Below are 26,185 nucleotides of genomic sequence, written 5' to 3' on the forward strand. Positions count from 1 at the left end.
GACTTGATTGATGATAACCATTACAATATTCATATCTTAATTGAATAAACTGTCTTACACAAATGACCTTCAAGGGTCAAACCAATTAAACTGTAGCGGAACTAAACGAACTACGATAACTCTAATCATTTACGATTCTTCCACAGGCATGATCGACATAGAAAGCATCTTAGAACGATCCATCTTCAGCGTATTCCTTGATACCTTCTCCAACTGAGTGTTTGGTGATAGCAAGAGTGAGCACATATCATACTCAGCAAGTTGTGAAGGAAATAATATGCATATGAAGGCTTCAACAAGAATATGGTTAAATGACACTTTTGCATAAAACAACATTTAAGTAAAAACATTCGGAAAGCGATAGTAATTAAGTGAATAACTGTAAATAATAAACCACCTCAAGATTCCATCATCTTGATTTGACCAACAACTAACCACCTCAATCGAAGTTCCATCCACTAAGGTTGTACACCTCAACTATGATTCCTCCCATCACAGTTGACCAACTAACTAAAACATCAAGTTCTAATCATGACAGGTTTTCAATACCGCTCGTGACCATGGGCATGGCTAAATATTCAGTTTTAACTCTGCAGAGATTGTACACTTCACCCACAAGACATTTCTTGCCATTTTCCAAGCATCCATTGGCCGACGAAAAACTCTTACACACTTCTAAGGTGTGCGCTAGGAATCCACTACAAAGCCGTTACAAAGTATCCACTAGTATGCATGTACCCACTAAGGTTTCACCGCCGTGGGAATCACTCCACTCCAGAGACCCCCTCTTGTGCCATGGGTCCAGAAATCACTTACGCGGACATCACACCTGCCCACATCCACATGGTACACACAATACTGGCGATCCACTAATTAATTCTCTATTTATTGTTAGTTTTAATTATTTTTACATTAGAAATCTATTTATTGCGTAGTATATACCTATTATGATGTCAGCAACACAATTAAAACAAATAAAAAAGAAAAACAATGCTAACTGGGCTAGCTGACTCAACAACTAACGCTGATGTGGCACGACACATCGGACAAATACACCTATGTGGATGCCACATCATCATGCTGACTGGGATTATGAAGGCCATGTGGCGACCTCAGATTAGTTCGCGAAGGGGTATGTTTTAGATCTAATCCTAGCCCACGGTTCTGGATCGAATGGCTCACACTCGCCCGCTCTCAGCTCCTGCGGAACAAAGGTGGCGGCACTCTCCTCGCGGTGGTGCATGGCTGAAAACTCACAGGAATAGTGCTTTGGTGTACTATGGCCGATGACAAGCGGCGGAAAAGCATCGGGGAAGCACGGGAAACTCACCTAGGGCACACGTCAGCATTAGCGATGCTCCAGAGAGACGGGTGACAGTGATGGGTGGCTTGAAGCTTCAGCTCTCGTCGTAGAGGGGCTCTGGGCAATAATTTTGCCTTGGCTTGATGGGCAAAAGCTACGGGACACTCTAAGGAGGGTCTAAAGTAGCATATTTATACATGGGCGGCTCCCCTATCTTCAATTCTACTTGGATTTGAAAGGAGGCGGCAACGGTGGGTCCAAATGTGATTCTGATGATTCAAATGGTCTCAAACTCTTATCTCTTGGGAAAAAGCTCGCATAACCCTTCTGGATTCTTCCTTGCTTTGATCCGTAGCTTATCTCTAACACAATCTCTAGAATTCGATTGGGATTTCGTGCAGCTAGCGGACTCCCTCACGAGTACTTCACAGGCTTGGCTTGGGCTTTGGCAAAACCGGTGTGGGCTTGAGCTTCTAGGTGATGAGGACATTGCTCCTTCTAATACGAACAATACTACTAATAATCCTCAAATCATACAAGGATCAATTACAAGAGCATGTGTGCGACAATTAAACCACCAGGTGAACTCGTTCCTCACTGTTCATGCCTTCTTGGATGGATTACTACTAAATTCTTGTAATGTTTTATTGTTTAGATATATGAGAGGGACATCACAAGCTCACCTGGACGTAATCACTCGAGTGCCAAGTCTACTCGAACAACAAGTCGAGCTCAAGTCAGACTCCAAATTTTGCTCGGAATCTTAAGATAGCACTTCAGTAAAATGGGCATAACTCTCGCATACGGAGTCCAATTGAGGCAATCTTGGACTTGCTTGAAAGCTTATGACTAGACCTTTCCAATTGATTTGGGATTGACTAAATATTCCTTATATTTTAGTCATAGTCGAAGAAATAAGGTGTTGTATCACCATTTTAGACCTTGTCAGGTCATGTAATCGTGTAGAGGTTGAAGTCTAGGTTGTGTATGCCTCTTCTCAAGTCCACACAACCCTAGGGTGACCTCTTCACGTCCTCCTATATATACATAGTAGCCGTCATAGTTTAGGCTCGGGTTGTGCTTAGATTATTCTATTTTAGACAATTTCATTGGTTATCAATTTTTAGAACCCCAAATTCGAGCACTTCATTGGTAATAAGCAATATTCAGATTGCATCTGTATGTTCTTGCTTGTGTTCTCGATTCGCTTGTAGAAAAAGCCTTCAAGCGAGATCAACCGCGTTTTGGCACAGTTGATAACCACATAGTAGCGGTGTAGTGGTTATGAGAGTTCTCAATCTGTTATGGTCGGAGCCTTTGGATCATTAATGTCAAAACTCCACCAAATTGACTTATCATATTATCTTCAGAAGATCGAGCAAACCCACATCACTAGGAGTCCTGGTGAATCCGTTTTGGCGATGGGTGCTTGATCTTCAACTCGAACACAGCGACGTCCATGCATGCGGCGGCCAGCTACTGCTGTTGCAAGTTGACCAGAGAAGAGAGAAGAGAGGGTGGGTTGGGCTAGCTTGACTGGGTAGGCCGGACGGTGGGTAGGCCGGACAGGAGAGGGAAAGAGAGATGGGCTTGGACCTGCTAACCTAAAAAACTTTTCTCAACCTTTTCTGATTCTCACATGTATACACACATGCATATATATATATATATATATATATATATATACACACACACACACACACATATAACGTATATATTATATATTACTTATATTAGCTCACACAATCAACCAACCAATCAACAATCAAATATACACACACATATATATCCATAGATATTCTTTTGTAAGAAAATAGTCCTCAATGTATATATGTATTTATACATAATATACATACTCACATATATGTGTATATGCATAAAGGCACACATACACACTTCGGATTTTTATTTAGTTTTTTCAAGAACTTTTTTTATTCCCTTTGAAAAAGTTTTTAATTTTATTGGTTTTGAGAATTTGGGTTGTTACATAGAGTCCCAGGATTGACCACCCCTCCTGCTCGCTCCGAGGCCCCGACCACGCATGTTGACAATGCTGACAACCAGCGTAGTCTGGAAGCAGTGGCCGAGTGCGAGCTTAGGTTTGTGGTCAAGTGAAAGATCCTGTAAAACGATCTTCGAGGTGCATCAGCCATACCACCATTAAGCCTTGTGTAGTCTCAGGCTAGCCAAGTGAGACTCGACCAGCTGACTCCTGCATGGTTTGCGACCTGTTTCCATGACCAGCTTGTCAAGAGGAGCTGTTGGTGGTGAAGAGAGACTTGGAGCGAGTGATAAGAGAGGATGACCAGTGGCGGGTGCATCTCTATGATAGTCTCAGTCAGGCGTTCACCCCCTTCGACTCACTACTCTGGGCCACCAGCATTCAGATCCGTCCTACTCCTAGAGACACCATAACTGGTCATGTTGACTGGTTCTTGGCAGCCTTCGAGGAGGCCGGTGCGCTCGAGCAGAGCTGAGCAGGAACATAGCAACCACTTATTTGTGACCACAATCCATGGTGCCTACCTTGCCTTCGCTTGTGTCAGTAAGCACTTCCCTGATCTAAATCTTGTTCTAGCAATCTCTGAAGGCTTCATTGGTGTCTGGAAGACCACAGAGAAGCTTCATGACCTTACGGAATCATTTCATTTTGAAGCTCAATATCTGCTTTGGTCTATCTGGTTTGACCCGCAGAGGGGCATCTTAGGATCCTAGGGATACTGAATAAAACCATTAGAAATAGCCCCTAGGCATTACCCGAGCGGTTATTTTATAAAGCAAAGACCTGATTTTATGTAAATTTTCCCTGTGTTCATGTGACGAGTAGGTTCTTAATGCTTGTTACATGGGGGGGACCAAGGCTTTTCGTACCGCTCGCTTGTTAGGTTCGTGGCGCCTAGGACAACCCTTGGCACGACAAGCTCTTTAGTTGTGACCAGCACTTGCCGAGTTAGGGCTTATGGCTTCGAGGTTCTAACTATCAGCTCCTCAACCATATCCTTGAAACTGCACGAGTGGCAACTTGAATCCCCACTAAAATGGTTTGGTACTCACCATATGAGCAAACAGGAAAAGTAACAAGCATCACGGAAAAATAGGAAAAAGGACTATATAACCTAAACTACTCTAGCTCCCGTCCGCTTGGTCGGCAAAAATGCTGCCGACCAGGCGGTCAAGCCTTTGAGTCGGAAAACTACAAGCAGGTGAGAGACTTTTTATGGGAAATCCTACAAAACAGAGAGTCTGGTTTTTAAATCGAAAAAGCTTACAAGGCAGTGGGAGACTGTTCCTTTTTGGGAAATCCTGCAAAACAGAGTCTGGTTGTTGAATCAGAAAAACTTGCAAGCTATTCCACGTTGGTCCGGAAGATCCTGCAAAATAGAGAAGCATACTTGTCTTCGACTAACCCTACACATAGAACTTGTGCAACTAGACTATGTTCCAGGAGTTGTGCAATTCACGGTCGTCCTCCATGGCTAACCTGACTGCACTAGGCCGGGTAACATTGACCACCATGACGGGCCCCTCCCACTTGGGTGAGAGCTTATTCCGACCTACCTTTTTTGGATTTGCCTAAGGACGAGGTCGCCTACAACTAGTGTTTGCTCTTGCACCTTACATTCATGATAGCGTCTAAGGCTTTGATGATATCGGATTGCTCGAATTAGAGCATGATCGCAGAACTCTTCGATCAGGCTTATATCATTCTCTCGTCGTGCCACCTAGTTGTCGTCCAAGTAGCTGGTCACTCGGGGATACTTCAATGACGTAGTACATTGGTCGCTGAAAACCTTCTTGTTCGATGACCAGAACTGTGCTTGTGACCTGTGGGGTAGCTGCAACATATAACAAGAGCTCCTCGTCTGGTTCAAGTAGCAATAAGTACATGAGACAATGAGAGGTATCTTTTGAGATCTTGGAAAGCGACCTCCACCTATGGCTTTCACTGGAAGTGGTTGTTTTCTTTAGAAATTTGAAGAGATGAACCTGCTCAAAGCTCTCACACATCTGGTCAAAAATCTCTGGTTGACAGCCTCGATCTTGTCAAGGTTCGCTTCTATTTCTTGGCTAGACACGAGGAAGCTAAGCAACTTCCTTGATGATACTCCGAGCGTGCATTTCTCTAGGTTTAGCTTCATAGGGTACTTTTGAAGGTTGTCAAACGTTTCTTGTAGGTCCACGACCAGGTCATCCTTGGTCCTACTCTTCACGAACACATCATCAACATATACCTCGACATTTCTACCGAGCTATGGTTGAAGAATAAGCTGAATACACCGCTAGTAAGTGACACCAGTGCTCTTAAAACTAGAAGGCATTTTTACATAACAAAAGACCTCGAAGGGCATTACAAAAATAGTCTTCTCTTCATCTTTCCTACACATGCTAATCTAATGGTACCCTAAGTGGACATCTAAGAAGCTTAATGGATTGCAACCGGTGATTGAGTCAACAAGCTGGTTGATCTAGGGGAGAGAGAAGAGATCTTTTTGGCATGCCTTGTTGCGTTCGGTGAAGTCGACGCACATCCTCTATTTACCATTGGGTTTACGGACCATCACTGGGTTAAGTAGGTACTCTAGGTATTGCACCTCTCGGATGAAGCATGCTTCCAGGAGCATATCTATCTCCGTACAAAGTGCTTCCTTCCGGTCGGCCATGAACCAACACGCCTTTTGCTTTACTGGTCGCGTGCCCGGTCACACTAATAATTTGTGCTCAATCATGTCCCTAGGGACTCTGAGTATATTAGACAGACTCCGAGTATATTAGACAGACTCCAAGAAAATACATTCGCTTTCGCCCATAGGAAAGTGATGAGCATGAATAACTATTTAGAGTCCAGGCTGGCCCCTATCTAATCCGTCCTAGATGGGTCAAAGTTGTTTAGGCAAACTTCCTTGAGCCAATCGTCTAGATTGGCGACAACATGGACCTTCAGTGGGCGACCACTAGGCCTGGCATTCTCGTGCTACAACCTGAGAGTCAGCTCAACCATGTCAAGGCTCCTCTTATCATAGTGCAGGGCTGTCTTTGCGTTACCAAAAACGGTGATGGCCCCCATCAGGCCAGGGATCTTGATTGCCTGATAAGCATAGTGGGTGATCGCCATGAATTGGGCCATCGTCAGTCACCCTAAAATTGCATTGTAAGCGGTCCCGAAGTCCACCACATCGAACATGATCTTTTCGGTCCTGAAGTTACTCGACGAGCCGAAGGTGACTTGCAGCTAAATTTGCCCCAATGGCTTAGCTGAGGAGCTAGGGGTAATTCTAAAGAAGGGAGGAGATGGTTTCAATGCTCTCCTCTGAATCTGCAGGGTGTCCAACGCATCGGCGAAGAGGAGATTGATGGAACTCTCTTCATAGACTAGTACACGACCCAATCGGATGTTTTGTACCACAATGGTAGCAACCAGGGCATCAGACACATGCGAGGTGATCTGTCTTGTTGTAGGTGAGGGGTACCATCAACCTCTTCAGACGTGGGCTCAGGCCCGACGTGGTCGTCCACACCTCACGGACCATCGATTTGTATTCCCTGTTCGAGGAATATGTTGTGGCACCTCCAAAGATACGGTAGACCATGTGAGCGGCCTCCTGGAAACCCAGCGCTGATTGGTCGAGTCGGCCCCATGCTCACCATTGTCATCATGCCTGGGTTTACGCTCCCCAAGCTCCTTGTCAATGATGCCCCGCATGACCTTGCATTCGGTTAGGTCATAAGTGTTTGTGCGGTGGATTGGGCGGTAGCCTCAGCCCTTCTTTTTGTCCTTTTTCTTGAAGCACCGGTGTAGTTGGCCAGTGTGGTTGGACAGTTTGCTCGATCTCCATGACATTTAGTGGTCCTACCTTGCATTTGATCTTTTTCTCCTTCCGGCCAATCCCTTTGAAAGAGGCGGGCTGGTCGGAGGTAGGCTACGACTTTGGGCCGCTCTAGCGCTCTCGGGCCTTAGCGGCCTGCGCCCACTTGTCCGCGAGCTCGAAGAGCTCGGTGTTACTCCAAACTTCCTTAGTGGCTAGCATTTTGACCATCTTCTGGTACCTGACTCCCCTCCGGAATGCTATGACCATGGACTCACCCGTGATCCTTGGAATGGAATTCAAGCATTCGATGAAACACCAGATGTAGTCTCACAGCGACTTTCCCTATGAATGCCTGACCTTGTACAGGTTATCCTCGACCCCTTGGGCATAGGTCCCTTGGAAGATGGTGAAAAACTAGTCGCACAAGTCCTCCTAGGAGTGAACCGGCTCGCGGGGGATGTTCATAAGCCAGGACCATGCTGAACCGGCCAAGTGGTTAGGAAATAGTTGGTCATGCCTTTCCCGTGGCCTCTCATAACCTACACCATGGTGGTGTATATCTAAGGAACTCCTCGGGATCGGTCGAATTGTCGTATTTTTCAGCTAGGACTGGCTGAAACTTGTCCGGCCAGTGCACCTCTTACAGCCGGGCGAACAAGGCATTGCACCTCGTGCCGTAACAGGGAGTCACTCGCTGATGGGTAGCGGTGCATGCTCGAAGAGAGAGACAATGGTCTCGTGGCCCTGGCTATTGGGTGGAGGAGTTCGACACCTCCCTATGATAGGGAGGTGAGTTGTAGGGCTGCTTGCCCTTTTCCTGCTCCCGCCGAGCATGATCTTCCTGCTCCCGTCCGGCCCTCTTTCCCTGGATCACGCCACGAAGGTCACATTGGCGAAGAGAGTCATGTAGGTTAGTGGGTCGGCTGTCCCGATGCGGCGGGGGTCTCCGAGTACTTCCTGTCATGGAGGGAGCACTACGTCCTGTGTATTTTTTTTATGAGTTGGATGACCTTATCCAGAGTGTCCTTCTTTACAAGCCCGTTCCTCCCCCTTTATATAGCAGGAGGCGATGTGTACCATGTACATATAAGCAGACCATACCAAATACGGTGGTTGCCCTATACCTAACGAAAACAGCTACTCCTAGATCATTATTGCAACGGGTGAGCACGCTCGGCCCACCCTGATCGTCCTGCATGCTCTGTCCCATCAGCCAAACATCGTCACTCTCACTAGAAACCCGTCACGCTCGATACAAGACCATCATGCTCGCCTGCTAAGCCATCTCGTACCATTGAATACTACGAGACGGCTCACACCATCTCTGTGCTAGCTCACGATTTCACCTGTTGAAAGAGTGTTTAGGGAAAGAAAATACATGAGTAGATGATTAACATTAAATACGATTAGACTAATTAGGTGAGTACCTACTCCGCAACTAGTCCATCTGTGATCAATGAACTGATCATACGAATCCCACCTAATCCTGTAGAGATCATAGTTTTGAAAATACCAACTGCTAGCTAGTATCTACCTGTGTAAGCCCTCCTGAATGAGAATCCCTTATACACTATATATGCCGGCCGGTTATTGGAACGAGAGCTCTCGATGTTTACTAGCCTCGTGCCCTCGTGTGCATGCATGCAAGCCTGATTCTTTGGATGCAGAAACACACACCGACCTCCCAGCGGACGTGGGATTGGATGAAAAGACTCGCATCAAACCAGGCTTTGCCGAATACGCTCCCTCCATTTACAAAGGCTAAGTCGTCATAGACTCATAGTTGATGACTTCGACTAATCAAACATCGACACACAACATTTTTTCCAAAAATATTTATTCATGTAAGATGGAAATGACACTGTTAGGTTGGTAATGTATTTGGCACGCATACTGCACATTTTTAACTATTTGTATATGTACACCATTAAAAGGTAGGTTCCAAGTTCAATTGACACAAGTTAATGCCGACAGAGAAAAGTATTTGTAATACACACCTTCTAGATTTTAGATGCCTAAAATCTCAGCTCGCATTCTCTCAGTCAATGTGTGTGAACGTGACGTTCTTTTTTGGCGGGATTCCTTCGTCTCTGGGCTTAGAGGGAGGTCGCACGGTGGCAGGCCGGTGACGGGCAGGGGGTGGGGCGGCAAGGCGACGGGGGTGCTGGCCACGCCGGAGAAGGACAACCGTATGGGAAGAGTTGTGCAAGGGTGACGACACCGCTGGGTTAGTGTGTAAGCGACTGATAGCACCGAGATGGGTATAGGCGGGTGGTGCCGGGGCTAGCACCGTAGATAAACGCGCGCGAGAGAGACTACATCAGAACAGGTTATTATAGATAAATTTTAAACCTATCATATACGGTTATATGTTTCATCTCTACAGAAGTGTATGTAACATCGTCATTGTTACAATAGATTTCAACTATGTCTGTAATAAAGTTACACATAGACGATTTTTTTGGGAAAATTATATGTGTGTAATAAGGATCACAGACGGATTTTGTTGAAACCTGCATGTGTTAATTGTCATAGACCGAGGTTTTTTAAAAAAAAACTATCTGTGTGACAATTTCCCTCCTATAAGCAATTTTGTTTCTGGCTACTCTCATGATATGGTATACGTACTTAATGATTCACAAATTAAATAATACATTGACATATTTTTCAGAACATCGATCATATATTATTCATAGCATTCATCTTACACATTGTTCAGAACACAAAACACATGCATTTACATATCACAAGGGTTAAGAATATCACACAGATACACATCACATATTGTTCAGAACATATAAACCTAGCTAGCTAAACATAATCCCTAGCTATACATAATTGGCGACGCTGTCTTCCAAAAGAACGAGATGATAGACATCATGGCAACACTGTCTTCCAGAAGGACGAAATGTGATCTACATCATTGGTCGATCGACGCCATTTTCCAAAAAAAAAATGATTGACATCATCTCAGCTTAATACATTTCAGCACAATATCAATCTAAACATCATCTTCAATGAGCAGCTCGTAGTCATCCGGATCAAGCTCCATCTTGACTAGCTCACTTATGAGCCAAAACCAGGCTGCACTGCTGCCAAACAACTAGTCATGGTTAAGCAAGAAATATGAGTTCAAACATGTCTTACAGTTGACGAAAATGTCTCTATTGTGACGAACATGAATGGAGAAATTTCTATCTGGAGGACAGAATGAAGAACACGATTCATAGCAAACACAAGGTCAATGAAGGGGGCCTTCACAGCAACGAAAAATACAAAGTTCACCCGACCGAAGTTGACGCCAAGTTTCTGTACTGTGGAAGCAGCCATAGGTATAACCTCATCCTTCCACCACTTGATTGTCGTGAACTGAGGCAGGGTAGATCTATGACGAAAAAGGCATTGCCTCAGTTACATAGATTGAATCAAAACCTTACAAACCCTAACTAAACCGTGATGAAAACACTATGATACTCGCCTCAATGAAGTCAAAGGGATTCGCCCCCTAGATCTCGCTACTCCGATGTGGAAAAATCCATAGTAATTGTGTATGTGAAAAATATGAACACTAGGATGGCTAGTGTGGAAGATGAACACTCTTCTTCGCCTTATGTTGATGGAAGATGAGTGAGTTTTGTATGTGGGAAGTCAAAGACCCAGGGGAGACGAGTGAGTTGTATGTGTGGGAAACTAAAGATGGGAGACGAGTGAGTTGTATGTGTGGGAAGCTAAAGATTTAGAGTAGACGAGGGGGTTGTGTGTGGGGAAAGCCAAAGAGGTAGAGTAGACGAACGGTCAAATTTGAAACAGTTTGTAGGTCTTTAAATATTTTCATAAAATTTGTGCGTGCTAATTATACAGACACAGACGCGTCTTATAAGAAACCGACTATGACAATATTACAGACATATTTTTCTAAACGTCATCTATGTCTGTATGATAGAAATAAATAGATTTGTAAAAACCATCTGTGACTTCAGGCACACTTAAACAGCAGTCTTATTACATATATTTTGTCTTAGTAACCATCTGAGTAACCGTATGGTATTTTGTCAATAATAGATTTAAAAAATTGTATATGACATACCATTTGCTTTTAATGATTCTTTGGTAGTGAGAGAGACTAAGCACTGTGAGAGGAGCAGAGGTGAAAGACGACTCTGAGGCACATCAGATCGCGATCCAACGGCCTGAACAAAAGAAAAAAAAAACATGCATCTGATAAAACATCACCGCCCTTTGTAATACTAGCTCCGATATAATATCCATCCACTGGAATGCAGGCGCCCCTCTTTCATATGCGTCTAAATAGTTTTATTCTCTATAAATTGTATGCATAAGTATATATTAGGCATTTTTACTACGGAAACATTGGTGCTAATACGAAACAAACACTTCCGATGTCCTACATGATAAAAACAAGTTGAGACAATTGCAAATTTTCCACAGCTTTGATTCATTGTTGCAAACTTTCAATTAAAAAATTACAAAAATATCATCACAACGGTCGTTCAAGTGTCATTTTTATAAAAATAAAATAAAAAATTAGTGGCAAATTTACAAGTGCCCCAAACAAAGTTTTGTTTTGGTTAAGCATCTCTCTGATTATCTTCACTGTACAAGCCACTAAGAGTTTTATTCAAGCAATGACCACGACCTTTTTTACCCCTTCGCAAAATCGTAGGCAGCTCCCGTCCCAACATTGAATATTGGCAAGACTTGTGCTGCCGGTCTATCCATCTTCCCAGAACCAAAATTCTCCTCGCATTGCCAACCACCCAGCTTCTGAAAGCCCATTTTAGCAGCTTGACAAGCTCGAAGCACCATTTTCAAAAAGGGTGAAGCACAAATCTTGGGCTCGATCATGCATCGGATCCAGTTCCATCAGCTCTTACGTACGCAACTGCATGGGATATGGCAGCATGGGCGCGGGCGGCACGCGTGCATGCGCCGGCGCGCGCCGTGCGGCTCCTAGCTTTTGACTGCGGAATCCCGGGGCGTTGATTCGTCAACGGTCAAACCAGCGCGCGCGTCTGACTCGGCCGGTGACCGCGGTGCGGCGGGAACGAGGACTCACACGAGGCTCGTGCCGTCGATGCTTACGCACGTAGTCACGTAGCTTCCTTCCTTTTTAGCAGCAGCAGCAGCTGAAGGAGATGTTGGAACAGGAGCTGAAATATTCTTGGTCTGATCTATGCCGTGGCTTCCAAGCAAAGCGGTAGATCGTAAAGGCCACACCTTGCCCATCGGATTCAAGAAACCGTGGTTCATCGGTTACTCCATCTGCCTCACAATGCTGGACAATGCTGGAGCGGATCCGGGTGCTAGGATGGTGCATTTTCACTAAAATAAAACATAAAAAGTCTAATAGAATCCTGTTATATGTAACAACACGATCCTAGCTAATTGTATATAACTCTTTTACGTGTATTTCTTACTCGTGCACTTAGCTGAATACATCTACGTAATAAAAAGTCCTCATCTTAGCATTATTTGACAGAGCTCAGCTCTAGCTTTAGAAATTTTTTAAGCTGTAGCTACAGGTAGATCGTGGATCTTTGGTTTAGTTATTTTATTTTTATTTTAAATTAAAAATAGATATTTAAACTATTTTTTTATCTTATAAATTTCAGATCTAATATGAATCTCAAAACTATGCTCTATTAAACATGTGAACAAGTTGATTGTCACCTTTTCTGCTCTACGGTTATGCACTCTAATGCCATTGAACAATTTCACGCATAACCGAGCAACAACGGAGGAAGCAGGGCATCTCATCAGGAAAGCTTCAGGCAGAGAAGATGAGAATGGCCGCATGGAAATCCATAGATTTCATTCATGATCAACTGCTCCTGTATGCGAACAATGGGCCCGGCCGTCGCCCTCTTCAGAAGGTTACCTCTTGTACCACACCATCACATCATCACGTGAGACAAGTTTTCTTCCATCCAAATGGAGGAGATTTCTTTTCCTTTTGAGAAAACGGTCAAAATTGGAACCAATTGATGTAATATTCAGAGAGAACCTTTCAAAGGAAGATGAAGAATTCAATCAAAAGAAGAAACATGACGCGTTATTTATTTTTTCATACTTCCTAAATACAGACGCTTGGATCAGGCGACGGATTCCAACGGCGAGGTTAGAGTTAGGGGTTTTGAGATTTAAATTCTTCCATAGCTATCGGACTTAGAGGAGATCGGGGAAGCAGACTGGTCTAACGGAGGAGGCGAGCGTAGGCACGGGGGCAGGGCAATGGGTCCCACTAATGGTCGCGAGTGGCGGAGGATAACCGATGGGCGAGGCTTGGATAGCGGTCATGGATCCGGCTGCGGCTCGACACGAGTGGCATGAGGTTGAAGACATATGTGAGCCGTTAGATACCCATCCAACTACTCACATCCGTCGTAAAAAAAAAATCAGATATTAAAAAACACCCCCTTATTTTTTTTATTTCAAAAGTGCTATTGCTTCTTCATATTGGTACTTTTTCAGTCACAGTGCGCTCTGTCCTTATGTCCCCTTACAATTCCACTTGGTCAACCATGGCCATGGCCCCCCTATATATCCTTTTCGATTATACAAAGAAACTATAAGGCGGCTTCTCTTTGTACCTCCATTCCTCCCCCTCTATCTCTCCCAACTCCCAAGTGGCTGCCTATTTTTAGTCCTCCATAATACAAACTCCAAGGTAACGAAGGATCAAGAGGAAGAAGAAGTACAGAAACAAAGGCCCTTCCCATCGCCGCTTACGGAAAGGTTAGAGAGGCTTGATTCAGTGGAGCCTCTCGAGGAATTCATCATTGCAAGGAGAAAATAGTTTAGAGAGAGAAACGCGAAGAGCTGAATCGCCTAGAGTCTAGGCGGTGCCGGAGATGAAATCTCCATTGCGGAGGCTGCGGGGCTTCGGCCACCACCACCCCAAGGAGAGGAGGGGTCACCACCCGCCGCCGGCCAAGCTCGACGAGCTCGTCTGCGCCTCCCAGGTTCGTATGTCGCGCCCCCTTTTTTTTGTTATTTCTGGGTGAGTTTTGGGATTTTTTGTGGTTCCATGACTAATTCGGTGTCAAAATTGGATCTTGGGAGGCGTCCTCTGAAAATTTTGCAGTTTTGGCAGCTTAATTTCTGTGCTGTTTCCAGGTGGTGTGGGTTGTTCTTGGTTGTTGTAAGTTTTCGATTATTGGTTAGGTGGTAACGAACGATCAAACGGTAGAATTTTCGTTATTCAGTGCGACAGGAAGAATGAGAGTTAACTATCTTTTAATCGGAAATTATGTTCGTGTGAAAATAGGATTTCTCCGAAGAATTGCCGACGCCCGTTCATGGCCATGCATCCACAATTTTATTTTATTTTTTCCTAAAAAATACTTCTTAAGTGGAAAGACTATGGACATTAATTCTTTGTTTATTGACCGAAAAAATGTGTCAGTAGCTTCGGGATGAAAATATCACGCGTAATTTTTTTTAAAACAATACCATGCGTAAATTTATATATCTCTTTAATTCAAGTAGGAGTTTTTTTAAGTCAAAGTATATGTTGGGTAAGGTAGTTGTTAGGTTCTAACCCATGAAAATGACTTGCAACCTCTTTACGTGTGTGCGCCGAATCAGTTTTGGCATTTTGGGTCTTGGTTCTTGTTGGTCAAAGTCTTCAGTAAGGAAACGTCGATCAGGGAAAGTTGCAACAAAAAAATGTCAGCCTTCCGACTTTACATTAATGGAGGTAGTAGACTTACTTCGATTATTCGATATCAACAAGTGTCTTTCCGTTGTATGAACGCTTGCTGAGCAACACGATATATTCCATTTCGGAATCCGGATGCCGCGTGATCTGGGCCAACGCTGTTTTGACTTCGGATAATGATGCTATCCAAGCGTGTTTTTTGAAGCGCTTGCAGCCAAGTTCTACTGTTTTAGCCTCAAGATGATTTTGCTTGTGTCTTGAGCTCCTTCCTTCAACGGTGATTTATAGGTTGATCGGTTGAGCATGCAGACATACAGTGTTTTGATAAATTTCTGAAAGTGCCTTCTAGAAGTTGGCAAGTAGTGTTTAGCTATCTTGTTCAATAACAAAGCATGACAGAACATAAAAATGTAACCGCGGAGAAGCAATTCCAAATTGCTTATTTGTGCAACAGCTGCTGCATTTGCCATGATGCAGGATCTCACCAAGTACGTTCAATGACAATGGTATAAGAGCCTGCTTTTGCTTGCTTTAGTTCACTTATATAAGTTTAATACTCAGGTGTTAGCCATACCTTATATTGTGAACGTATTCTAACTGTTGCAACCACCTACACTCGTAGGAACGGAATTATGTGCAGTTAATTGCTGGTCTGAAGTTAAATAGTAAAGGAGACCAAGAAATAAACAATCAATTTTCATAAAAAAGAGTAAACGATCATCCTTTTGGCAATGTTGCATTATTGACTCTGAAGTATGGTTTTCAACTTCTTTGCAGGAGGTGGAAGACATGAGAAACTGCTATGATGGCTTGATTTCAGCTGCAGCCGCTACAACAAATAGTGTATATGGTACCTGATGCTCTTACTTTAGACATTCAATTGCTTGTAATTACTCAATTGTGTTCCCATGTTTGTAACTGAGAACTTGTTTGTCTTTGCAGAGTTTTCTGAGGCTCTGGAGGAAATGGGAAGTTGCTTTCTTGCAAAAACTGTGCTAAATGGTGATGATGATGATAGTGGTAAGCACAAACAAATTTATGACGTACAGCATCTTGTAAATCACGAGTGACTGTTAGAGGCTTTTTTTTTAGAAGCACAATGTGCTATCTGTCATGCAAGCTTCTTGAATAAATCATTGTGACTTCAATTTTTGACGCTATCCCCCATATGTATTCGTATGGAACTAGACCACTGATCTCTCCTAAAATATAGCCCAGGATGTTGGTGACATCCTCTAGACAAACACTTTGGTATCTTTTTTCTGCAGTGGATTATATTATTTTTCGTGTTCAAGACACCACTTTTGTTTTTCTGAGCATACAAATTTAAGTTTTGATCCTGTAAGCTAAGCTGCTGTGTTGCTTGCTTGTGGAGTTACTGCTATCCATAAGCATTCACATTGTTTACGACTCCCTCCATCCTTTCATAAGTGACGCTTTAGGATCCCTACTTCAGAATTTTCTAAAATGTGAGAATCAATATGCTTAAAACTATCGAAACTGACTGTCAAAACCGTATCACAGATTTGTAACTTAAACTTTTTTTTATTAATATTGCGATTTATTATTTTGTATTAATGCGAAGTTATAAAAAAGTATTGGTCTCTGGAAACCGTGAAAGTAGCGTCTTTTTAGAAAGAACATAGGGGGTATACTAATTTTCTCTTGCCTGCAGGCAGAGTGCTGATGATGCTGGGAAAGGCCCAATTTGAATTACAAAAATTTGTTGATGCTTATGTAAGTTCCTTTTGCTATTACGTTTTGTTCTGCATAAATTCATAGGATTTTGAATTGTTGAGTGCATTAGACATATGGTGACGCTGACATGCTTACATTGGTTATCCAGCGTTCAAATATTATTCATACAATCACAACCCCCTCGGAGTCTCTTCTCAAGGAGCTACAAACAGTAGAGGTTTGATCTATGAAAATTGCCTTAAGTTTATACAGTTATGTATTCTGATTCGATTTTTATGATCCATATTTTGTATTTACCCTTAGTTTACTTCAAATTTATACAAATATGCCCTTATTTTACTTCAATTTTTTTGTAAGATCCTGACATGCTATACCTTTTGTTTTCTTCGATAATGATCCAGGAAATGAAGCACCAATGCGACATGAAAAGGTTCAAATACACCTGAAATCAACTTTTTTTCTTCTCATTTACGAATTTTTTTTGAGATAATGAAAAAAGAGTTCCGGGCTCTGCAACTCATTTATGATTGATACTTTGTATTGAACAATGTTTTTTCTTTCATCACAGAGAGGCATATGAAGCTATGAGGGCATCCTATATAGAAAAAGGAAGGTCAAGGAATTCCAAAATCGAATCATTCTCTGCGGAACAACTGCAAAGTTCTTTCACTGAGTACCAAGAGGATGCAGCACTGTTCATATTCCGCTTAAAATCGTTGAGGCAAGGGCAATTCCATAGTCTTTTAACACAGGCTGCTCGCCATCATGCTGCTCAGGTAGGTGAACTCTTTTTCTTCGAGGCTGTCAATTGGCCCTGAGATTGGGTGACACATAACCTAACTATCTTGCTGTTCTTTGGACTTTCAGTTAAGCTTTTTCAGGAGAGGGCTGAAGTGTCTTGAGGCACTCGAACCTCATGTAAAAGCAATAGCTGAGAAACAACACATTGACTACCAGTTCAGTAGTCTTGAGGGTGACGAATCTGACGACAATGATTACAGCTCCGATCAGGATGATTGCAGTGACGATGGAGAGCTTAGTTTCAACTATGAAATAAATGATAGGGATCAAGATTTTCTTGCTTCAAGAGGTTCAATGGATGTAAGTTCTGTGGTTCATATTTTGGTCTTCTCTTTATGCAACTAGCTGCCTCTCATCTAGACTTGCACATCCATTAATGTTGTCAACATTTTGACTCGCAACATATAACATTGTAAATAAGCATTATTGGTAGCATTTGAGGTAGGTTAATTTTTTCATCCTTTGTTGTCTTGTAACATTGGCTAGTTCTGCTTTGGATAGATTTATGCGACAGCATGTTTAACAAACCGCTCTCAACGATGTATTTATATTTGTTAAACAAGAATAGTTACTTGTAGACAATTGCTTTACCATGAAAAGTAAGTATCATGGTACTGTATTTCATTTCCAATGTAAGCCTAAGATGATTTGGCTCAAATATGTTGTTAGAACGCAAAAAAGGATGTCACTGTGTCAGAAGAAACTTTTTAGATGATGTCAGAAGAAACTTCATCACTAAACTAAATCCTAACTCCTAACAATTATGTACTGTTCTTTTATGTACCTTCTTGATCTTCCTACACTGATTAGTGCCAGTTGAGGTGTCTTATACTGGTTTTGACTCCAATTTCACAGTCTGCTGTCTGAGCTGATTGACAGAACTAGTATGGCCTCAGAGACTTGAGTTAGAGGGATTGTTGTTAGCACGTGATGATATACTTCTCATTTAGATTCTTCTGTTTCATTTTTAGCTATAAAATGGAAAAAGGAATGCCAATGATCTGTCTTGTCTTTTTAAAAATAATAATTTCTATTATTTTTTGTGCACAGTTGGATCGAAGAGATGTGATGACTTCCCCACAGACACTAAAAGAAAGCAAGCAGGTATGCTTCCACTCGGTGCTTATAATATAAGAATTTCTTGATATTTAACTAGTTATAACTACACTGCTTGCATATTCTGAAGTTGTTAACATCGGTGTCCTTATATGCAGGAAGAGGTCAAACAAACAAAAGGAGATGTTGTAGCTCCACAAGTGAAGCCTGAGTTTGCTATGCATTCAGCACCAATTTTTGTGGGCAATTTACCAGATCCATCTGAGAGGTTTTGGCAAATGAAGCCATCTTCAGCCAAACATTCGTACAAACTCCCAACGCCAGTTGATGACAAGAACCCCAGATCACATCATTCACAGCAATTTGAAAGTAAACCTCGTGTTGCAGCGAACCTGTGGCATTCATCTCCGTTGATGAAAGATTTTAAGCCGAGTGGCCATGTTAAAATGCCCTCAAGTACTGAGGGGATATCGACATTATCCCAGTCAATTTCGGATTACAGGAAAATGAAGAGGGAATCTTGGTCTGGTCCAATTCCAAGCAAACCAGGGTTAAGCAAGCCATCTTCTCTGAATGATCACAGGTCACCCATAGCTCAGCCTTATGTGATGCCAGCAAAATTGCACGGTCATTCTCGGCAGCAATCATCTGTGTCCCCAAAAGTTTCCCCTAAGATCCTGCCACATCCAACTGTATCACCAAAAATTAGTGAGCTTCATGAGCTGCCTAGGCCTCCAGCCAATGTGGAGCCCCTCAAACCTTCTGGCTTGGTTGGTTACTCTGGTCCCCTTGTGTCAAAGCGTCAAATTCAAACTCCTACACTACTAGCCCGTGTCTCGCCAACGACATTGCAAACAGCCTCACCACTTCCACGACCGCCTGCTACTCTGACTCGCAGTTATTCCATACCCTCAAATAGCCAGAGGATACCCATCATCACTGTGAATAGATTGTTGGAGGCTAGACAAAGCAGAGAGGGCAGTGATATTTCTTCCCCACCACTAACTCCTTTGTCACTGGCTGATTTGTGTCACCATCCAGCAGCAAAAACAGCTACAAGTAGCACAAGGATAAAGGGTAAGTAACTACTGGCAGATGATGTGTTCTCATTGCCCTTTTTGTATGTAAATATCTCGCTTGATTGAATTCATTTTTCAATCACATATTTTCGCAATTAAGACCACACAGAAGTTCTTCCTGGAATTTTATGCATGGCATTGGTTATTCATCAATGTTCAATCTTAGTTGTTTTGAGCTTGGTGTATTCTGTTTAGTTTGCTTGGAAGCAATGATCCTTTTTTAAACAACAAAAAATGTGAAACTTTAATTTCTTCGAAAGTGATTGTTGTGTTAGCAATGATCCTTTTTTAAACAACAAAAATTGTGAAACTTTAATTTCTTCGAAAGTGATTGTTGTGTTTTTACCCATGCAGAAATTTTGACTCACAAATTGAAATATTATGTGTAATTGGAGAATGACACTATAGCATGCCATGATGCTAGTATCTTCATTTCGTACTTGTTAATTTTAGTATCATTATGTGTTCCCAAGGTGTGCGGCTGTGCCAAAGAACCGTGACATTTCCACTGTTATATGTGATCCGTATCAAGGATAATATCCTTTAGTGCCCCTAGATTTTAGGTTTTAGTTTTGCAGCTCTTTTCACAGATGTTTTTTTGTGATGAACTATCTAACAATCTTCTCTCTTTTCATTGCAGAAACCTTGTGACACATACCAGCCAAATGACGACTAATCATAGACGATTTTATATGCAAGTAGTGATGTATTGTAGGTTCATATTCATAATATTCTTTCATTCTACCGTCTGTGTTGTGAAGAGAAAGGACGGAAAAGTAATCTACTTTGATTATATAATGCAAGAACATCAAACCCCTGGCTCAGTTTCATAGTTCTTAGATCAGGGCTGCATTCTCAGTTTCTTTTATTTTATTGTTTTGGAATTGTATTTGTTATTTGTTGATATTACTGGAATAAGGTCCCCGTGGATGTCTGTCGATAGATGTATGGGTGAAGTGAAATGAAATTTCTGTACAAAATATGATGCGTGCTGACAATATTGACATTGCCTTTACCAACTGTTTCGACAAAGGCTACAAGCATATGATTTGGACTCCGGCACTACTCAATTAACTTTCTTACACAATACAAAATGAAACACAAAAAAGCAAAGAGAAGGACAGCCTTCTCAGGGCAATAAAGATCTCCAATGCATAGCCTAACAGTTGACAAAACTAAATAAAGATTGCTGGAGTCATCAATCATTCATTTAGTAGCAGTAGAGTAGAGGGTAAGAAGAAGAAAGTCAGAATCAAAACTGAACAGGCATAAAGTCATCTCCAGCCGAGTGACCGCCTTATCCCTGAGAATATCAGTCCCAGAGATCTTCCAATCATGGTCACCCAGAAGTAGGACACGGCAGCGCTCACTTTACTGACAGCAGCCAGTACGAAAGGCACGGCAATATCTGACAACTCCAAGAACAGGCTGAAGTAATACCTCCTGCATGTTGATGAAGAAGGCAATGTTATGTTTTCTTAGTTCAGGTGTTATTCGAATGACAAATTAATCCAGTTCACACTGTAAATGGCTATCTGCAAATTTAGTCACAAATACGATATGGATCTCTGGCACTACTCTAAAGAGCTCACTTTTCTTTTTTCTAAAAAAAGGGGGAAATGCATTTATGCAATTTTAACTAGGTCAAGACTAATGCTTCCTAGTTCATTCTCTGGGGGACATCCAAAATAAGCTAACTAGATACTTGAAATTTCAGCATCTCTTAATCCTGGTACCATTTGAAATATTTCAACAGTTTTTTTAATGATAATGACATGGATTAGAAGGGGCTAGGCCATACCATCCAGTCAAAGCTCTTAACTCCTTCGTTCTTCTCGCTGGAAGGGAAAAGGGGATGATGTTAACATAATTTAGAAGTGTAGGCACAGTAGGCTTCCCGAATGCAAGCCTCCACCAATTTGTCTTCTCAGCTTGATTATCTGCTGGTTTTTCACATTTTTTTCTGCATAGAACACATAGCTCAAACCTGTCTTCGTACATTGAAACAACTGACTCGAAGTATTGGTGCGACCACCAACTAACCGCCACCTTACAAGAGATAATGGAAATAAGCATGGAATTATCAAACATAATAGTGCATGAACATTTGAATACGAAAATATTCCCAAGAATTCAAAATATCAATAAATATGCATTGTGCACCTAGGCACATTACACAACATGAGGATAATTCAAAGAGCAAATATTTATCCGGGATTCTGATTATTCATGTTCTAACCTTCCATGCTCACTTCAATATATTTGCATGGTGGCTACAATTGAAAAAAAAACTTATAAGAAAACAATGAGTAAAAGTACGAGGAGTTATTGAATATAAACAACTTATTACACATAATCCTATTTTTTTAGAACGAGTTGAAGGAGTCGGTTTTATTAGTAGAGAAGAAGCTGTTAATTGGGGCTTATCGGGACCAATGTTACGAGCTTCTGGAATACAATGGGATCTTCATAAAATTGATCCTTATGAGTCTTACAATCAATTCCATTGGAAAGTCCAATGGCAAAAAGAAGGGAGATTCATTAGCTCACTATTTAGTACGAATCGGTGAAATGAGAGAATCCATAAAAATTATTCAACATATACATGGGGCACGCCATCATTAAGTTTAGAATTCAGTATTTGATCCACCTATGCTACAGTTTGAACCTGATATTTTTATGTGAACCAATGCTGATGAGTAATGAGAACGCTGGTGATAGTGAACTTTACAGTGTTGATGATCTAAGAATATTATATGAGTATAATAGGTGTTCCTGAAAAAAAGAAGAGAACAGATCCACAAGCCGTTGGGCTGTTCGTACCGTTTCCCAGCTGTTTACGATTAAGTATTTGTAACCCTGAACTCTAACTGAACTCATCTGCAAGCAACATCTTATCTAGCTTCGAGTGAAACACAGGTAAAAAAGGCAAGTTATAAAGTAAAAATTTACATTACTCCCCTAATAAAATTATAAAATGTGTCCTGTAAATTAAAGGTGTCAAACATTGTTGGATGAAGCATCAATCATCCATAAATATCATGTAAACACAATTACAAAGTACCCGATTTATCATATTTCACTGTTAGTAATTATGCTGTTGAAACGGACTCTCCTGACTCTGAGCACAAATGTGTTCCTTTAGGTGCATTCATTAGGAAGATCCCAAAGTCCAAGTGCAGTTCTTGGAAAATCCAAGGCCTAGGATGGCCGGTTCCAGTCTCAATTTAATTAAAATGCAAGTTTGAATTGAAAAGAAGTTACCAGCCATTCATCACCGGGAACAGGAGGGTCAAGTTTAAACGAAAAGTGAAATTATATGTTGTTGGTGATATACCATAAAGGCGATCATTAATTCGGATTGGATTTGTACGTGGGCTACACGGATAACGATTCATGAGGGATTAGTCTAAATAGGTCTCCAATGTGAAAGCTCATTAGTGAGCTCTATATAAGCAAAGGCGTGGGGCTGTGGGCAAATCAATCTACCAACCCGAAACCCTAGTCACCACCTCCACCAAACCTCCCATGAAACTCTAGCTGGGTGCATGGTGCTAGCACTCCGGGGCATGGAGTTCCACCCTTGGACGTGTGGATATCATACTCTATGCCGCTACTGTTGTTGAGGTGCTGATCTGTGACAAGGACACGAGGAGATGTTCGATTTATGACGAGGCTGACTACTTCTACACCGACGCGTAGGAAGTTGGATCGATCTGCTCCAACTCTTCTTTCGCTGCACTACACATCTAGTGGTAACGATCAATGATCCTCTACTTGTATAGTTTCCTGATTAAACACGGTAAAAAGTTGTTAGGACCGGTCTAAGGATAGGCCAATACTCTAACTTTATATTGAGCCAGTAATCAATCTCAATATATAGAGACTTCATAGATGATCAAAAAGCACAATGTCATTACATAATGTGAAAAGTTCTTACAAAGAGGACCTTCGAGGGTCAAAAAGTAAATAAACACAGGGCGTTATCCGTTCCCTAACATATGTAAACCTAGATGATTCTTTGATTGATCAATGATGGGGATCTACTGGCGGGATTTGATCCCCAGCTTACAAATAAAAAATAGGCAGTAAACAAGAAGCACATTTGAAAAGGAAAAGGTACTGGCATTTGCAAAGAGGTTGGGGAACTACCATCTTTTCACTCAAAAAAATAAAGGAAAGAAACAAGACCATGCCACATCCAAAATTATTACCTCATTGCGCAGCTTTTGAAGTTCTCTGGTTGATAGAGAACATAGAGCTAAGCTGGAACTAACAACCTCAGTAGACATATTACCATCAACTGACATAAGCTCAAGATAAATACTAGCGATCACATCAGCTAAGGAAATAGCCATGTCCTCCAAAATTGTTGCTCCATGTTCAGCCAGAAATTTAGCATCAAAAGATCTGTCTGACCTGCCATCAGGAATTCAGAATAAGAAGGTATTATTTGTGCACCTTACAGAAGGCAATAGTTCAGCAAGTGGCAAAAGAACAAAACAAGTCTAGAAAATAAGCAATCAAAATATCTGCAGTTCTTCTTAAATAGGATATACCGATATAGTATCCAGAATTGGAAGAAAATGAACAGAAAAGTTGCTATAGGGATCAGGAAGGGCATTTGAATAGTACCTTGCAGTACCAAATCTTAGGAAAAAGAGCGGATCCAAATAGAGCTCAGATTTCCCAAATCTGTTAAACCTCTTCAAGATCCTATCATCCTCCTTTATTTTGCTACTTATCTTCGTAAGCTTCTGGAACAGAAAAAGGATACCAGAGACTTGGGGCATAGCATTATTTCAAGAAATGGACGACAGTTTGAAACGATGGAATACCCCATTGATTTTGCCATTTTCCACGGCTTGTTCTGCTTCAATCCATTTCATAAATGCTGGTTGAATCAAACCATCTATTGATGTAGTTGATACTTGCAACAACCTGATCCCATCGACAAGTTCGGAACTTTCAGAGACATTTCTTACCTGCATGATATCAGACCAACTTAAAGCGAATCCACATATGTAATTCTAATATGTTCAGCAATGTATAAGAACTGGGTCAAATGTTACTGTGAAGAAAAGAAATCCTGATACTGGTTGCACTTTAGTACAGATGTTCTAGTGCAAAATCATAATAATTTCAGTCATGCAGAGGGAGAAAGGATACAAAGTAGAGTACTATACTAATTGAAGCCAACAAAAATCTACAGGAGAAGAGTGCTACTACTCTTTTATTACAAAATAGCTCAGATATTAACTTATATAAACTTATAAACTAAGTGAGTATGCAAGGGAAATCAATTTTAAAAAAGTTACGGTTTGCATCTTGCCTCGATTTCAAGGAACTCAAATGCGATCAGGAGAAGCCGCAACCTGGGACCACCATGAATTGCAAGCATACTCAAAGGATAGTTTCTCCTATAAATCGTGATTTCATCCTCTCTGCTATCCAAACCGGCATCTTCAACATTTGCTTGTAAGGCTTCCGAAAGTTTAGCTCTCATTTCACTCCACGTATCACTGGGGTCAAACCCAGTATTCCTTTCAGGTAAGTATTTCATATCCCTAAAATTTGCAAACAGGAATTGCATGAGCAGTCATTTTCTCTGCTAGGCCAACAGTCTGATAGCTAGAAGTACTTATGCAGCTACTCTTACCTACCAGAATCAGAGAAGCTTTGTGATGTAAGATATTGATTATCACTCTGATTTCTGGCACGAGGAGATGTCTGCCCAGAGGGTACAACTCCAGCCAAATATGTGAAAACCATGCTGATAGTGAGAAGAACTTCATCCGAAATAAGCATTAAATTTGGTGAGACCATGCTCTCAGAATCCATCAGCTACGAATAACATTTCACTAAATTTTCCACCCTGTGACCCCTTCCATGAAAACCAGGAGCCAATGCAACATTTTTCCATTCTCTTGCTGCATTGGGCTGCCATGGAAGGTGAATCTTGTGAGTAGTTCCTGCAAGCAAAGAAAACGCAAAGATGAATTACAACCCAACAACTCAAGATAACTACGACAAAGAAGACAAAGTAACCTCTTTGGCATCCTCATTGACATATCTTTGGGGAGAGCCTGCTTTTGGGCTGGATCCATCTTCCTCGATATTGGCCTCTCAGGGTTACCAAGGAACACTCTGTCATTACAGGATGACTAGAATTCCTCACAATTGCTCAGTGCATCACAAAGCTGCAAAGGGAGAAAGAAGCATTCTTTCCTGCATAAGAAGACAACTAGACAAGCATTAGAATTTCTGGTGAACTGTGAGTCGTCAGTACTACAACAAAGAGAAGACTGCATGGTCAGATGAAACAAACAATTTCACACGCGAATTCCAATCTATGTTTACCGTCACGAAGTTCGCACTTTCGACTCCTAAGACCTATAATCTGAAGCTGAAACAAGAACATTTGAATCAATAACAAGTGTGCAAGAAGGAAATCAACTCTTTATAGCCCCAATCTCACATCTCTAGGATAGCAGCAACAGGCAGCGAAGCTGGCGCAATGCCTCTCCGGGGCAAGGAATCACGGGAAAGCTCAATTACACGGATTTCCTTCTCTCGGCGGCAAGCTATGGCACCAAGCTCAGGTATCCCCAGCTGCAGCAGCATTACAGTTGCTATTTCTGGCTGTCATCAGCTTGGACCAAATCATGATACAATACGACCTCACATCAGTGAACCCAAAACACCACATCTCAAAGATTAATTCCCGATAATATATCTATAGATTGACTGAGTATCTTCA

The 26,185-nt window shown here is 41.8% G+C and overlaps 1 protein-coding gene and 1 pseudogene across 1 annotated transcript; one reads left to right on the forward strand and one right to left on the reverse strand.

Annotated features, from left to right (window-relative positions):
• Positions 1-13,626: 13,626 nt before the first annotated feature.
• On the forward strand, positions 13,627-20,407 carry LOC133922088 (uncharacterized protein At2g33490-like). The gene is made up of 11 exons (XM_062367253.1): positions 13,627-14,093; positions 15,569-15,641; positions 15,734-15,811; positions 16,467-16,528; positions 16,638-16,706; positions 16,891-16,919; positions 17,058-17,265; positions 17,357-17,590; positions 18,341-18,394; positions 18,505-19,423; positions 20,066-20,407. Exons 1-11 carry the CDS (start codon positions 13,983-13,985, stop codon positions 20,074-20,076), a joined length of 1,848 nt encoding a protein of 615 aa, XP_062223237.1. The 5' UTR covers positions 13,627-13,982; the 3' UTR covers positions 20,077-20,407.
• Positions 20,408-20,699: 292 nt separating this feature from the next.
• Positions 20,700-25,484, reverse strand: LOC133923059 (uncharacterized; annotated as a pseudogene).
• Positions 25,485-26,185: the final 701 nt, after the last annotated feature.

The sequence above is a fragment of the Phragmites australis genome, chromosome 6 (assembly GCF_958298935.1).
Source record: "Phragmites australis chromosome 6, lpPhrAust1.1, whole genome shotgun sequence".
Classification (NCBI taxonomy): Eukaryota; Viridiplantae; Streptophyta; class Magnoliopsida; order Poales; family Poaceae; genus Phragmites; species Phragmites australis.

Coding starts and splice junctions, on each gene's coding strand:
- LOC133922088 (XM_062367253.1), top strand. CDS start 13,983: ATGAAATCTCCATTGCGGAGGCTGCGGGGCTTCGGCCACCACCACCCC. Junction 14,094..15,568: donor AGCTCGTCTGCGCCTCCCAG/GTTCGTATGTCG, acceptor ACTTCTTTGCAG/GAGGTGGAAGACATGAGAAA. Junction 16,920..17,057: donor CACCAATGCGACATGAAAAG/GTTCAAATACAC, acceptor CTTTCATCACAG/AGAGGCATATGAAGCTATGA.